The following is a 16,579-nucleotide window of genomic DNA, read 5'->3' as shown; positions in this document are numbered from 1 at the left end:
ACTACGATTCGATACACATTTGGCTCTGATAGTATAAATAGACCTTCTCATACGATACATAGATAGTGCATAGCCTTCTCCTACGATAGATAGAAAAAACGAAAAATTACTACTATTCGTCATTCTCTGACTCGGACTCTGCCTCGGTGATGTCCTCCTCCGACGTCTGAATGTAGGCGTCAAGGAACCGCTCGTCGTTGGAGTCCCAGGACGACGCATCTCCTAGCGCGATGTTGAATTTAGCGGCCGCCTTCCGCGTTCGCCTGTCCTCGTGATAGGCGGCTCGCTCCATCCTTCTCTCCTCCCTCCTCCCGGCGAAGAACTGTTGCTCGTTGATGACGTCTTGCGGGAAGCATTGGCGCCACAGTGTCATGGCTTCCTCGTCCATCTCGACCAGGCTGAGACGGCGCTCCCGCCTCCAGTTCTCGCGATGATCTTCGTCGGTGATAAGCCGCGGGGGAGGCGCCAACTCTACGCCCGCGCCTGCGTCGCCACGTCCGGGAAGTTCATGTCCCAACGGTACCGCTGGAGGCGCCACGCCGCAGCGTGGTACGCGCGGACACCCTCCTGGGCGCGTCGAAGGTTTCGAGGCCGAGGTGCATGTCGCCAGACCGAATCTCGGCGAAGTAGGTGCCGGACGGACGCACGCGGACACCGCGATAGCCCGAAACTCCCCGGCGGCGCGACGGCATGGCGCTGTGGTGGCGTGTCGACGGTAAGGAGAGAAAGTGATAGAGGGAGCGAGGAGAGAGCGGCAGAGGCGCTGCATTTTATAGGCGCGCCGGACGCTTGTGCGCCAAATCTAGCGCGTGAGCTCCCGCTTTCCCCCCGCGCGTGCAATGTTTCTCGCGCGTACAAATTTGATGTCTTCGCTGGAGCGCGCGAAACCGTTCTGTACACGCTAAAATCTTCTTCTACAACACGCACGTTTTTTGCAGCCGCGGTTAGAGATTACTCTTAGCTCACCCTCTCTACTCCAGCAGTACAACGCCTTGAGCATTGCCCTCTCAAGCCGTAGAAGCATGTGGGCAAGTGGCCCCGCTAGCAGCACCGCCGAATCGTCGTCCTCTTCGACGGCCACTACCGGCAGCGGCAGCGCAGCCCAAACCATGGCTTTTCCTCGGGCAGGTCTGCGGCTCCTTCACCATGATTTTTCATGGTGGCTTGATCACGACCAGGATAAACCAATAAATGGGCCGAGGCAAGGATTTACTGCTGAATATAGAAAAGGGATTTGTGGGAAGTGCATCAGAATATGCAAATGGAACTTTTGATACTTACCGAAGTTGAGCAAAAGTTTAGAAAATAAATTCAGTCATGCAACCGAAGTAGAGCCTATTCAGCAAGAGAACATACATATTTTAAGTTTTTTATAGTCTGCCCCGGAGGATGTAGAGTTAAGTTTGTACATTTTGTGAATCATTTTCTTAGTGTACAGTCTTACTATATCAAGTTATTTACTGTGTGTAGATTTGCTTTTGCCATTGTTGATCACGCCCTTCTCTCTGTTCTAGGAAGTATATACCTACTTATTGATTCTTAGGATCCTTTTTAGTTATGGTAAACTTACATCCTTCTGTCAATTGTTTAGTGATTATTCCGAAGGGACCCTACCTATTCCTAGATGCACCTGATCACTAGATCTTGTTTGACTTGGCATTTGTACCACACTTCATTCCAGATTAGATACTGTTAATGAGAAATTAGTTGGTATAATTTGTGATCAAACTTAGTGCCTGCTACCTTCAATCTAATCACACAACTCAGTGGGTAGGCTCAGTTTGCTAGAAGCTTGACGTTCTCGCCTACTTTTTTTGCTACTTTCATTGGTATGGCAAAGCCATGTAATGTCTGTAGTAACATAGCCTTTCTTATATAAATTTTCATAATACTGAGATAGTTTTTGATGGATAACACTTAGAATTTAGATAGGTTTTTTTGGTAGAATTCTGAGTGAAAAGCAGAAAACCACCACATTTGGAGCTTCGTTTACGGAAAACTTCCAGGTCCTTAATTTTTTGCAAAAATCACCATGGATTTGATAATCTTGTTGCAAAAAGCACTGATTGGATGATTTAGCCCGTTTAATCACTTTCTGACAAGTAGGCCCGGATTGTAAGGCACTGATTTGGCAACAAATTGACATATAACCCCCTAGATCTTCTAAAAACAAAAAGCAATCAACCCCCTCTCCCCTCCCCCACGGACAGCCGCGCTCTGCCCCCGTTCGTCGGCGATGGCAGCAACCAGCCGCGGCGGCACACGACATGGCCTGCCTTGGGCCATGGCCCCCGTTCGCCGGATTGTAAGGCGGCACACGACATGGCCAGCTCACCGCCGCCCAGACCGACGGGCAGCAACCAGCCGCGCTCATCACCGGATAAGGCGAGATCTGTGGCGCTAGTTCTCGAGCTGTTGGGCTCCGTCCCACACGTGGCTCCTCTGCCCGTCGGGATAGCAGGCCGACGCCAACTAACTTCTCTAGCGGAGTGGGCTTTCGGCGGCCAGCGACTACGGCGCGATTCCCGGCGAGATGGGGACAGGCGAGGCCGAAGGTTGGCTTTCGGCGACCAGCGGCGGCGCGATTCCCTCTCCTCCCCTTCTCCTCTTCCTTCCTCGCGAGTAGCAGCAGCAAGTAGCAACAGCGGATGAGCAACGGCGGAAAATAGCAACGGAGGAGCAGCACTAGTGTGCAGCAGCGGATGAGCAATGGTGGAAAGTAGCAACAGAGGAGCAGCATCAGCGAGCAACAAGTAGCAACAGTAGGGAGCAGCAACGGCGGAAAGCAGCAACAGCGAGCAGCAAGTGGCAGTAGTAGGAAGCAGCGACGGCAGAGGCTAACGGAGCGGAGGGGACGAGGACGGCCGTGACCGCGGCGCCGGTCAACTCTGCAGCTGGCAGTTGTCCACATGACGTGTGTGTGTGTGGAGGGGGCTGATTGCTTTTATTTTTTAGATCTAGGGGTGTGTATGTAAATGTTATGTCAAGTCACCTCCTTACAATCTGGTCCCACTTGTCAGAAAGTGATTAAACGGGCCAAATCATCCCGTGCTTTTTGCAACAAGATTACCGAATCCGCGGTGATTTTTGGAAAAAAATTAGGAACTTGGTGGTTTTCCGCAAACGATGCCCCAAATGTGATGGTTTTTTGCAATTCACTCTAGAATTCTCAAATTGTTCTTAATTCTGCCGCTCTATCTACCTGGATCTCGCGTCACTTGTTCTGAAGAAGTTGTGCGTTCTCAGCTGGTAGCCCCTGTCGACCGTCGAAGTTAATCATGATGCAATTCATAAATCATAGTTGCTAGAAATTAAAATTTGATGAGCCATTTTAATTATGTCCGCCAAAATAGATGTTACATGCTCGGAAAAGTCTACTTAGACTTGAGGCTAAGCTCTTCTCAAGGTAAAGGTGTTATCTTTTTGGTTTCTTGACGCTACAAACTCTTGGCATTCAGTTACCTCTGTACTGTCCTGGTCTCATGAATACTTCTAGCTGAGAATAGCCGAGGTCCTGCTAATTAACCTATAGTCTGGACTACAGTATCTCAATATTATATCACGTTGTAATCATTTTGTTGTTGCACACAAGTTGGGTTTGAGATGATTGTTGCTATTGCAGAAGCCGATGGCATATTTGTCAGCACTAAGCAATTCAAATCGATGGTTGGGATTGATAGTTTCCACACAAAGTTTGGTTATTTGCAAAAGTGCAATTGTGCTATAGTTACACGTTTGAGATATAATTTATAATTAACTAATCAAACGTCCGTGCGTTGTCACAGGCTTTTAAATAAAAAATTAAGATGCTACTCATCTACTATCTACTATCTACCATGTACTACCACTATAAAAGCACGAAAGGGCGGAGAACCAATTCATCCTATTCATCCATGCAACAAATCGTACGGCTCAGAATCATCTCATGTTTGTGTTTAGTGCTAATTGCAATTAGCCCTTACCAAACGCACGTCTCCCTGCTGCCCACCTCCACTCGCCGTAAAAAAGGGGAAAGAAACCGCTCCTGCCTCCTCTCTCGCACTTCCCCCACGCGCCCACTGCCGCCGTCCCTCACTCGAAGAAAACCCACGCGGCATGTGGCGCTCGCACGCCTCCCCCTCGCCGCGCCCGGTGAACCCCGCGTCTCACCCTCGAAAAGGGAGATGTGCGGTGCCCGGCCGCCGCCCCGTGCCACTGCGGTTGATGCCAGCGAGGGTGCTCTCGTACTCTGGCCGAGGCTGCACTCTCACATCGTCTCCTCCCTGGCCCTTTCTTCCTCTTCGTCGGCACAGGAACGGGGGTCGCCGTATTGGGCAGCAGTTCGCCGCCACACCTCACTAATCTATCTCCTCTATCTTCGTTCCCACACTGCAGGGCGCCATGGCCATGGACCAAATCTCCGCTGGTCCTTCCCTCGCGACTGCCAGTCTTCCTCCCTACCAGATTGACGACGATGATGACCGGATCTTCCCCGCTGCCATCCGTTTCCAGGAGACGTCAGCGGATGGGGTTTCTTCCTCACGGCCTCCACCTACGGGCTCGCCGGGCCGGTGATTAGACCTGCTCGGCATGCGGGATTGTGTCCTCTCCTAGCGAGGCGGTCGTGTGTCTTGCCCGTCACGCCCTCGGCTGTCGAGTCTTTTTCCTCGGCGTGCCCTCCTCCAGTAGCTCCGTCGCGTACGTGAACCATCCAGGTGAGTAGGTTTGGTTCTAATCTTAAATTCTTTCCACATTCAAATTTTCCTTCATTTTGTTCAGATTGAATTTTGGGTTGTGTTTCGTTGAAGGCCCGATTTCACCTGGTGAGAGCTGTTGATCTCAAGTTTAAAGCTTATATCTGTTAGGTTCAAAACTAATTTTATCGGAGGAAGTTCTGTGTGTTTGCAACCCTGCAACACCCATTGCATTTTTCTTCAGCATGACCAACAACTCCACCACCTCCGAACTTAACCATGGCCAGCTACCCAATATATCGTCCAGATGCTTGACGGATAGCATCACCGCGTCACACGATTTCGAGGTGGCCAGTTACCAGTTGCTGGATGGCATCGGGGTCGGCAAGCACGTTCGCTCAAGTTTCCTGCTTGCCTAGCATCTGCCCGACCTCCCCAGCCAACCCAGCCGCCCCCTCCGGGCTGAGCCCCTGTGCTGGTGGTCGACAAGGTTTGCAAGAGGCAACTTGATTTTTGTAGATTTATTTGTTTCTTAGACAGGTGATGCTTTTCTATATTATGCATGGATTCTTGATAGCCATCATGGATTACTGCTAATTAGGTAATCAAATATTAAATAAGTAAAAATTCTGCACAGTATAGTACTGATAACATGGTGTTAGACCAACCAGGTTTTAGAATGCAAATAAAACCGATCTCCATTAGGATGTTTTCCCCAAATGAGGTATTGGCCCTCAATTGAATTATTTCTATTCATCTCTATGATTGTTTTTTGCTTAAAGCCTATATTAGTCGAATTTAATTTATTGTGCAGTTACACCCGATTGCACCATTCAATGAGTTCGATTTGGGGCAGGATCAATGTTGTTCGTTGTTCTGTTCCATGATTCCTAGCATTTTTTGTTTCATCAAAGGTGGTCACATTCAGATTTTTCATTCAGATTTTTTTAGTTAATGATGAGATGTTTAGCCATCCTCACTGGGGCTCCAATCTGTGAGTATGTTGGTGTGTTGAGGAGGACTGAAGAAGTGGGAGGTTCTAAAGATGGACGGGAGGTACTAATTGTTTCGCTTCAAGCTTTCATTTCGCTTACTCATCATTTGTCTCATTGCTCGGTTTCTTAGTTTGTCTCTGAAAAATGGATGTTTGTAAATGATTTGTTTCCACTCTTGTACAAAAAAGGGCAGGGTCTGATATGCATATGCCATCACTTCACGTTGAGAACGATTCCGAGGCACCACCGGCGCCGGAGGACTACATCAATGATGGCTCTGTTGGAAGTTTCGCAAGGTTCATAAACCACAGCTGCAACCGTAACCTCTTCGCCCAGTGTGTCCTAACAAATCACCACGACGTCAAGCTACAAAAGGTGACGCTTTTTGCTGCCGACACGATACTTCCACTTCAGGTGAATTGATTTCTGATGCATCTCAACAATTTCTACAGGTAAAACTCTATAGCTTCTCTTGAGTTCTAACTGGTATACGTGCTTTGACGGAGCTTTGCTACGACTATGGCTATGTCTTGACTCTTGAACAACGTCGTTTCTGCGGATGGCGAAATCGTCAAGCTACCATACTACAATGGTGCCCCAGACTGCCGGAAGCGACTTTACTAGCGGATCTTTTCAGTTGGGGGATTATATGTAGTACTGGGGGTATGAATGCGACAATGCCTGTTGTGTGTATGACAAGCACATCATCCTATAATTATTAGCGAAAGAAGCGCGTTCTCTTTTTGTGCAGGGTAGATAACATGCTGGACACGCTAATTATAGTTAGTACGAAGTTTGTCTGGGTGACATGCCTTTGGGTCATGATGGCATGACATTTTGTGAACAACTGGTTCATATAAGTTGATAGAGGATTTAATCGATCTTTAGACATTTACATGGTCATCATCCTGCTTTTGAAGTATCTCTGTTCATATTTCAGCATATTTGTTCTTTTTGTTACCAGGTAGCACCTGACATCGACAGCTATGACATCAGGAACTCCCTCGCAGTTGTCGAATACCTCGCTGAAATTTATAGCTTCTACAGACGGACCAAGGTAATTATCTGCTTGGAACCCCGTCGAAGTTATTTACAGAGTTCTGACCTTGTACGGCAATAATAATCTCATTGCCAAATTTGTTGTGATGTACAAGTTGAGTTGTGAACCCCCCACCTACATGACACACCAAACTGATATCAATGAGAAAAGGCGTATTTTTCTGATTGACTGGTTGATTGAGGTAAGGATTCCATTCGATGCTTAGTGGATTCGGCAAAGTAGTCTATCTTGGTATTCTCTGGAATGTAAAGTTCTTACAAACCCCAATGTTTCATTGTCCAATGCAGTATGCAGGTGCCGTACAAGCTTGAGCTACTGGGTGAAACACTATTCCTTGCTGTCAACATCATTGATAGATCAATGCATAGAAAAGTATGTCTCAAGTTTTCTCTTGAATGGAACCTGCAAGTTTCTCATCTGTTTAATGAAGCTTACCTTGAAAAGAATTATAAATACTACAGGAAGGAGAGTAAGATAATGACAGTTCATTGGAATATGGATTTTGAGAGGATATATATGGGTTTTGCTCTCTGTAATTACATATTACTTTCCTTGCTGATGCTATTGCTCATGTTATAAAACTGGTCTACATCGCACACATGGTTTCCAGCAAAGAAAACAGTGTCATGATTTATAAACTAGGCTTGTGTGCTCAAGTAATATTTTAGTGCTTAAACAAAAGAAACCATTTTATCACTCCTGCATTCCACAGGAAAAAGAAGAAAGAACTTCCACCATAATCTTGTCTTCCTACTTACTTTCACTAACCAAGAAAAATAAACTATAAAGGAATATTTTCAGAAAATAGATAATGATCCTTTTCAGTTTGAAATGCACAACTCCCAACTTGTCTTTTACTTCTGTTCTGTACATGTACAAGATGATCTATAAAGGATTTTTTTTCAGAAAATAGATAAAGATCCTTTTCAGTTTGGAATAAACTATAAAGGAATCTTTTTAGAAAATAGTAAAGATCCTGCTGAATGGTGTTGTACTTGTACATACTGGAATTGTAGGCCAGATAGTCTACAAGATGATCAGGATGAATTTATCTCCAGGGTAAAAGAGCCAACCATCGTGCATGCCGTTTGGTTGGAAATGATATTGCCTTCAAAAAGTATGAACTATATTGCCTTTAAAATGTGTGAGTGCATTCTTGGCATCTGACGTTGCCAAACCCGACATTCATTCTTGTTAAGAACTACTATAAGAATATGATAGTATGAGAGACAGGTAGGCAAGCTGTATTTGATTGGGAGTAGATGTATCTCTGAAAAATGAATTAGTCGAGATGTGCGTTGCACGTGCAAGCTTACTAGTGAAACTAAAATAATCAACTATGCATGTCTTAGTTCACACACATTTTTTATTGACAATTAGCTAAGACACATCATATTATCAAACACAATAATATGTTATAAAGAACGCAAGAAAAAATGTGTTATTAAAACCAATCAGTAGTTAAATGGTTAGAACGGTTGTGGTACCCATCCATGTGTGTGGCAGTGGTGGTGATGTGCTTACATCCCATTGTTAGAGTCCGGAGTAAAATGAAGCCTCCTTAGGCCATGTGCCCTCGCAGCCATCGGATCGCTCTCCCGAATGCACTCCGTCCATCGGATCTCCGGGTGGACCGACCCTGGCCGTCCGATCGAGCACGACACTGCTACAATGAATAGTGCTCGGAGTCGCCATGCCACCGCCTGTAAATTTGGTGGCCTGATAATCCTCAAGTGCAAGAAATCATTGTAGCACTTTCCAAAGCTGGAAGTGATAAGTATGAAGTGTTGAGCCCACAAGGAGCTAAAGGTAAGATCAATATTCTCTTAAGTCCTATCTGCCACTGATACGACTCTACGTACACCGAACGTTTGCTTCCAACTGGAAACGAGAAATAAAACTACGATGTGGGTATGAAGAGGATAACTTTGCATGATATCGGAGAACTAAAATATAAAAGTAGGTGTTGTTAACATAAAATTAGAATATATTACTATATATTATAAATAGCGAGTATGGAATAATGATGGGTCAGCGTGCGGAGTTGTCCTAGACAATTGTTAACAAGATTGGTAATCATTATTGCAATTTCATATGAGGGAGATGCATAAACTGACATACTTTCTCTTCTTGGATCATATGCACTTATGATTGGAACTCTAGCAAGCATCCGTAACTACTAAAGATCATTAAGGTAAAACCCAACCATAGCATTAAAGTATCAAGTCCCCTTTATCCCATACGCAACAACCCCTTTACCCGGGTTTAAACTTCTGTCACTCTAGCAACCCACTATAAGCGAATCATGAACGTATTGCAACACCCTACAGTGGGAATTCTTCATGTGCGCGCGGCACGGAAGGCACCATAGGACAACACCAAAATAAAACATAAAACATACAACTGAAACCAATCTATACCATCAATCAACCCAAAGGACAAATGAAAACTACTCAAAACATCATAGGATGGCAAGACATCATTGAATCATAATATGTGGCATAAAGCACCATGTTTAAGTAGGGGATTACAATGGGGTGTGCTACCTCTTGAGCACTGCGTTGGATTTCCCCGAAGAGAAGAGGATGATGCAGCAAAGTAGTGTAAGTATTTCCCTCAGTTTTTGAGAACCAAGGTATCAATCCAGTAGGAGGCTACGCACGAGTCCCTCGTACCTACACAAAAACAATAGCTCAACGCAACCAACGCGCTTAGGGGTTGTCAATCCCTTCACGGTCACTTACGAAAGTGAGATCTGATAGAGATGATAAATAATATTTTTGGTATTTTTGGCATAGAGATGCAAAGTGAAAAGTAAAAGGGCAAAGTAAAAGGCAAAGCAATAATAAAGTGATGGAGATTGATATGATGAGAAAGAGACCCGGGGGCCATAGGTTTCACTAGTGGCTTCTCTCAAGAGTATAAGTATTCTACGGCGGGTGAACAAATTACTGTTGAGTAATTGACAGAATTGAGCATCGTTATGAGAATATCTAGGTATGATCATGTATATAGGCATCACGTCCGACACAAGTAGACCGACTCCTGCCTGCATCTACTACTATTACTCCACTCATCGACCGCTATCCAGCATGCATCTAGAGTATTAAGTTAAAAACAGAGTAACACCTTAAGCAAGATGACATGATGTAGAGGGATAGTTTCATGCAATATGATAAAAAACCCATCTTGTTATCCTCGATAGCAACAATACAATACAATACGTGCCTTGCTGCCCGTTCTGTCACTGGGAAAGGACACCGCAAGATCGAACCCAAAGCTAGGCACTTCTCCCATGGCAAGAAAAACCAATCTAGTAGGCCAAAACAAACTGATAACTCGAAGAGACTTGCAAAGATAACCAATCATACATAAAAGAATTCAGAGAAGATTCAAATATTATTCATAGATAGACTGGATCATAAACCCACAATTCATCGGTCTCAACAACACACCGCAAAAAGAAGATTACATCGAATAGATCTCCACGAGCGAGGGGGAGAACATTGTATCCAGATCCAAAAAGAGAGAAGAAGTCATCTAGCTACTAACTATGGACCCGTAGGTCTGAAGTAAACTACTCACACTTCATCGAAGGGGATGGGATGATGATGTAGAAGCCCTCCGTGATCGATGCCCCCTCCGGCGGAGCTCCGGAATAGGCCCCAAGATGGGATCTCGTGGATACAGAAAGTTGCGACGATGGAATTAGGTTTTTGGCTCCGTATCTGATCGTTTGGGGGTACGTAGGTATATATAGAAGGAAGGAGTATGTCGGTGGAGCTTCGAGGGGCCCACGAGGCAGGGGGCGCGCCATAGGGGGGGCACCCTCCACCCTCGTGACCGCCTCGTGGCTTTCTTGACGGAGGGTCCAAGTCTCCTGGGTCTTATCTAACGAGAAAACCGCGTTCCCGAAGGTTTCATTCCGTTTGGCTATGCTCTATCCCTACAAAATCATATAGTCTGGCTATGCTCTATCTTCACCACACAAAGTATTTAAATCATGCACAACCCCGATGACAAGCCAAGCAATTCTTTCATACTTTTGACATTTTCAAAACTTTTTCGATCTTCACGCAATACATGAGCGTGAGCCATGGATATAGCACTATATGTGGAATAGAATGGTGGTTGTGGAGAAGAAAAAAAGAGGGGAAGATAGTCTCACATCAACTAGGCGTATCAACGAGCTATGGAGATGCCCATCAATAGATATCAATGTGAGTGAGTAGGGATTGCCATGCAACGGATGCACTAGAGCTATAAGTATATGAAAGCTCAACAAAAGAACTAAGTGGGTGTGCATCCAACTTGCTTGCTCATGAAGACCTAGGGCATTTTGAGGAAGCCCATCATTGGAATATACAAGCCAAGTTCTATAATGAAAAATTCCCACTAGTATATGAAAGTGACATAATGAGAGACTCTTTATCATGAAGATCATGGTGCTACTTTGAAGCACAAGTGTGGTAAAAGGATAGTAACATTGTCCCTTCTCTCTTTTTCTCTCATTTTTTGTTTGGGTCTTCTCTTTTTTTATGGCCTCTTTTATTTTTTGTCTGGAGTCTCATCCCGACTTGTGGGGGAATCATAGTCTCCATCATCCTTTCCTCACTTGGGACAATGTTCTAAAAATGATGATCATCACACTTATTATTTTTCTTACAACTCAACAATTACAACTCAATACTTAGAACAAAATATGACTCTATATGAATGCCTCCGGTGGTGTACCGGGATATGCAATGAATCAAGAGTGACATGTATGAAAGAATTATGAACGGTGGCTTTGCCACAAATACGATGTCAACTACATGATCATGCTAGCAATATGACAATGATGGAGCGTGTCATAATGAACGGAACGGTGGAAAGTTGCATGGCAATATATCTCGAAATGGCTATGGAAATGCCATGATAGGCAGGTATGGTGGCTATTTTGAGGAAGGTATTTGGTGGGTGTATGATACCGGTGAAAAGTGCGCGGTATTAGAGAGGCTAGCAATGGTGGAAGGAAGGAAAGTGCGTATAATCCATGGACTCAACATTAGTCATAAAGAACTCATATACTTATTGCAAAAATCTAGAAGTTATCAAAGCAAAGTATTACGCGCATGCTCCTAGGGGGATAGATTGGTAGGAAAAGACCATCGCTCGTCCCCGACCGCCACTCATAAGGAAGACAATCAACAAATAAATCATGCTCCGACTTCATTAGTGTTGGCTCGGTGGGAGTGCGGACACCTTGTAACTTGATATTAACACTGTCATAACGGAATTCCATGGTCTTGAGTCCCCAATGATAGTTCATAGGGCTAAACTGGGCTAGCCAATCGACTCCGAGGACCGCATCGTAGGCACCTAGCTCGAGCAGACGCATGTCAGTGCTGAATGTGTGTCCCTGGCACGACCAATTCAGTTGGGATACTTGCTGTGTAGATTGGAGAGTGTCGCCATTGGCCACACGCACGGTGACCGGCTCTGCTGCTTGCACAACACAGCCTGCCCGGGCAGCGAATGCAGCATTGACGAATGTGTGTGTGCTGCCGGAGTCCACCAGCAACATCATTACTTGGTTTCCAACAAGAGCGCAGAGGCGCATGGTTCCGATTGCTTCCGTGCCTGCGACGGCGTGAACTGAAATCTGGTAACAGGTTGCGGCGTCTTTTGGATGTTCATCAAGCAGTTCAAGGGCACGGATGGCATCATCTGACAAAAGTTCACCGTGAGGCTCTGAGTACTTGTGTTCTCTGCTGGCCGATCTTGTTGCACTTGTGTTCTCTGCTGTACTTGTCGCCGCACTTGAAGCACAAGCCATTGGCGTGCCTGAATTCCCGCAGTTGGCGCTCTTTGCCGAAGTCATCCGGGCCACGTTTGGCGCCGTCGTTGCGTGGTGGAACTGGTCCTGCCGCGACCGCGGCCACTGGTGGTGGCGGTAGAGCACACACGTAGATCGCGAGGCGCCCGCGTGGCTTGGCCTGCTCGGTTTCTTCTTCTTGGATGCGTGCCAAGGCCGCCGCTCTGGACACGCTTGTGGGCGCGTGCTGGCGCACACTCGTGCGGACGTCGTCACGCAGGCCGATGATGAATTGAGAGACGAAGAACTTGTTGTTGACTGACGGGTCCAGCATGATCAGATGGTACATGATGGACTCGAAGGCGAGACGGTAGTCCGTGACACTGCCTGATTGCTTCAGATGATGAAGGCGGTGTAGGAGTGCATCAAACTCGTCCTGACCGAACTCCGCCTGCACAGCAGCAGTGAACGTAGCCCAGTCCCTGAGTCCATGGACTCGTTTAAAGGCTTGACACCACAATGCGGCATGCCCCTCCATGTAGAGCACCGCCGTGGTCACACACTGCTCCGGTGGCGTCTGGTAGAGCTCGAAGTAGGTGTGGCATAGGTCGAACCAGAGGCGTGGCGCTTCGCCCCCGAAGCGCAGAAAATCATGCTCGGGTGGTTTGTGGCGATAGTTGTCGCGGGGAGATGGCAGAGGAGAGGGTCGACGCTCGCGGTGGTCGTCGTGGCGACCCTGAGCAGGGCGAGCGTGGACCGGTGGTGGATGGAGCAGCGGTGGTCCGTTGTTGATGAGGAGAGCCGCCGCGGGTGCCGTTAAGGAGGAGGGTGCAGCACGAGCGGCTGCATCCTGTTGAGCCTGCTTCCGCTTGACTGTGTCGAGGCCCTCGCCGAAATCGGCCACCTGCGTGCCCAGTTGTTGGACCTCTGTTGTGAGGGAAGAACATTTTTGCAGCAAATCCTCCAAGGTTTTCTGGACGCCCTCCATGGCTTGCAAGACGAATTTTGTCTGCGCAGATGGGGCTGCCGACGGCGCCGTTGCAGCCGCCCCAAATCGGACCTACCCCACTTGGGATTTTGCGTCCAGTCGCCGGAGCAACCAGACACCCTTCGCGGTGGATGTTACGGCCGGATTGAGGGAGTGAGGGCGCAGTGGCGGACCGAGAGGCTCTGAGTACCAAATCTGTAACGACCCCATCGGAATCGACAGGAGGGGATGAGGAATCAAGCAAGGACAAGGTGAGATCGAGAAGAAAGAGGGGTAGGTGAGGAGCAGAGCTTGGAGAAGGGGAAATAATTCTTTGATATTTCTCAATAGCTGATTCTTACAACGCACACGCGACTGCATATACATCTCTTTTGGCCTTGGGTCCCACATGTCCTACACACACACATCCGACGACTAGTCCTCTCTTTCTCTGCCTGAGGCCCCCTTGCTTGCCTCTACACTTCTCCATCTTCTTGGCTCTCTGATTCCTCCCGCTGTGGCACTGGTGCCTCGCTGTCCGCCTCCTCGTCAGGCTGGTTAGATGGCGAGGAGTGCGTGACAGTGATGAGAGCGGAGCCAGTTCCTATCCCGCTGGAGATGCTCGTGGCGGCCGAGGCAGAGGGATATGTGGGAGTCTGGGAGAGGAAACGAGAGAGAGGGAGGCCGCGTGCTGCTGCTGCCTTCGTGGCGAAGATAACGTGGGGAGGTTTTATCTGCGGTAGATGAGCGGCGCAACCCATCCTGCGACAGTAATTTTTTGATGTGGCTAGCGCGAGGGCTCGCCCTTTGCGCCACCGTTAAAGGGTTGTATGTGAGTGAGCAGGGATTGCTATGTAACGGATGTACTAGAGCTATAAGTATATGAAAGCTCAACAAAAGAACTAAGTGGGTGTGCATCCAACTTGCTTGCTCATGAAGACCTAAGACATTTTGAGGAAGCCCATCATCGGAATATACAAGCCAAGTTCTATAATGAAAAATTCCCACTAGTATATGAAGGTTAGATAATGAGAGACTCTTTATCATGAAGATCATGGTGCTACTTTGAAGCACAAGTGTGGTAAAAGGATAGTAACATTGTCCCTTCTCTCTTTTTCTCTCATTTTTTTGTTTGGGTCTTCTGTTTTTTTATGGCCTCTTTTATTTTTCGTCCGGAGTCTCGTCCCGACTTGTGGGGGAATCGTAGTCTCCATCATCCTTTCCTCACTTGGGACAATGTTCTAAAAATGATGATCATCACACTTATTATTTTTCTTACAACTCAACAATTACAACTCAATACTTACAACGCACTCAAAAGAAAGTTTTACAAATCTTGAATACCAAGCATATTATAATTAAGCAAATTACCATGCTATTAAGACTCTCAAAATAATCTAAGTGAAGCATGAGAGATCAATAGTTTCTATAAAACAAATCCACCACCGTGCTCTAAAAGATATAAGTGAAGCACTAGAGAAAAACTATAAAACTCAAAAGATATAAGTGAAGCACTAGAGTTAAACTATAGAGCTCAAAAGATATAAGTGAAGCACATAGAGTATTCTATCAAATTCCAAATTATGTATGGCTCTCTCAAAAGGTGTGTACATCAAGGATGATTGTGGTAGACTAACAAGCAAAGACTCAAATCATAAAAGACGCTCCAAGCAAAACACATATCATATGGTGAATAAAAATATAGCTCCAAGTAAAGTTACCGATAGAAGTAGACAAAAGAGGGGATGCCTTCCGGGGCATCCCCAAGCTTTGGCTTTTAGGTGTCCTTAGATTATCTTGGGGGTGCCATGGGCATCCCCAAGCTTAGGATCTTGCCACTGCTTGTTCCATAATCCATCAAATCTTTACCCAAAACTTAAAAACTTCACAACACAAAACTTAAAATAGAAAATCTCGTGAGCTCCGTTAGCGAAAGAAAACAAAAGACCACTTCAAGATACTGTAATGAACTCATTCTTTATTTATATTGGTGTTAAACCTACTGCATTCCAACTTCTCTATGGTTTACAAACTATTTTACTAGCCATAGATTCATCAAAATAAGCAAACAACACACGAAAAACAGAATCTGTCAAAAACAGAACAGTCTGTAGTAATCTGTAGCTAGCGCAAGATCTGGAACCCCAAAAATTCGAAAATAAATTTCTGGACGTGAGTAATTTATCTATTAATCATATTCAAAAATAATTAACTAAATAGCACTCTCCAAATAAAAATGAAAGCAGTTCTCGTGAGCGCTAAAGTTTCTGTTTTTTACAGCAAGTTCAATAAGACTTTCCCCAAGTCTTCCCAACGGTTCTACTTGGCACAAACACTAATTAAACACACAAAAAAACACAACCAAAACAGAGGGTAAATAATTTATTTATTACTAAACAGGAGCAAAAGTCAAGGAATAAAAATAAAATTGGGTTGCCTCCCAACAAGCGCTATCGTTTAACGCCCCTAGCTAGGCATAACAAGCAAGAATAGATCTAGGTATTGCCATCTTTGGTAGGCAATCCATAAGTGGCTGTCATGATAGATTCATATGGTAATTTTATTTTATTTCTAGGGAAGTGTTACATGCCCTTTTTAAATGGAAATTGAAATCTAATATTCCCTTCCTTCATATCAATAATTGCACCAACCGTTCTAAGGAAAGGTCTACCGAGAATAATAGGGCAAGAAGGATTGCAATCTATATCAAGAACGATAAAATCTACGGGCACATAATTCCTATTTGCAATAATAAGAACACCATTAATTCTTCCCATAGGTTTCTTAATAGTGGAATCCGCAAGATGCAAGTTTAGAGAGCAATCATCAAAATCACGGAAATCTAGCAAATCACACAAAGTTTTGGGAATAGTAGAGACACTAGCACCCAAATCACACAAAGCATAAAACTCATAATCTTTAATTTTAATTTTAATAGTAGGTTCCCACTCATCATAAAGTTTTCTAGGGATAGAAACTTTCAACTCAAGTTTTTCTTCATAAGATTGCATCAAGGCATCAACGATATGTTCGGTAAAGGCTTTATTTTGACTATAAGCATGAGGAGAATTTAGCACGGATTGCAAC

General features: G+C 45.5%; 1 protein-coding gene and 1 long non-coding RNA gene across 2 annotated transcripts; both read left to right on the top strand.

Annotated features, from left to right (window-relative positions):
• Window positions 1-4,023: 4,023 nt before the first annotated feature.
• On the top strand, window positions 4,024-5,861 carry LOC123132435 (uncharacterized). The gene is made up of 3 exons (XR_006464699.1): window positions 4,024-4,694; window positions 4,845-5,163; window positions 5,615-5,861. It is a non-coding gene; the product is annotated as an uncharacterized lncRNA (long non-coding RNA).
• Window positions 5,862-5,863: 2 nt separating this feature from the next.
• LOC123132434 (cyclin-B2-2-like) lies at window positions 5,864-7,390 on the top strand. The gene is made up of 4 exons (XM_044552223.1): window positions 5,864-6,043; window positions 6,633-6,725; window positions 6,823-6,909; window positions 7,016-7,390. Exons 1-4 carry the CDS (start codon window positions 5,870-5,872, stop codon window positions 7,037-7,039), a joined length of 378 nt encoding a protein of 125 aa, XP_044408158.1. The 5' UTR covers window positions 5,864-5,869; the 3' UTR covers window positions 7,040-7,390.
• Window positions 7,391-16,579: the final 9,189 nt, after the last annotated feature.

The sequence above is a fragment of the Triticum aestivum genome, chromosome 6A, assembly GCF_018294505.1.
Source record: "Triticum aestivum cultivar Chinese Spring chromosome 6A, IWGSC CS RefSeq v2.1, whole genome shotgun sequence".
Taxonomy (NCBI): Eukaryota; Viridiplantae; Streptophyta; class Magnoliopsida; order Poales; family Poaceae; genus Triticum; species Triticum aestivum.
Note: the sequence above shows the minus strand (reverse complement) of the source record. Positions and strands in the feature narration are given on the sequence as shown.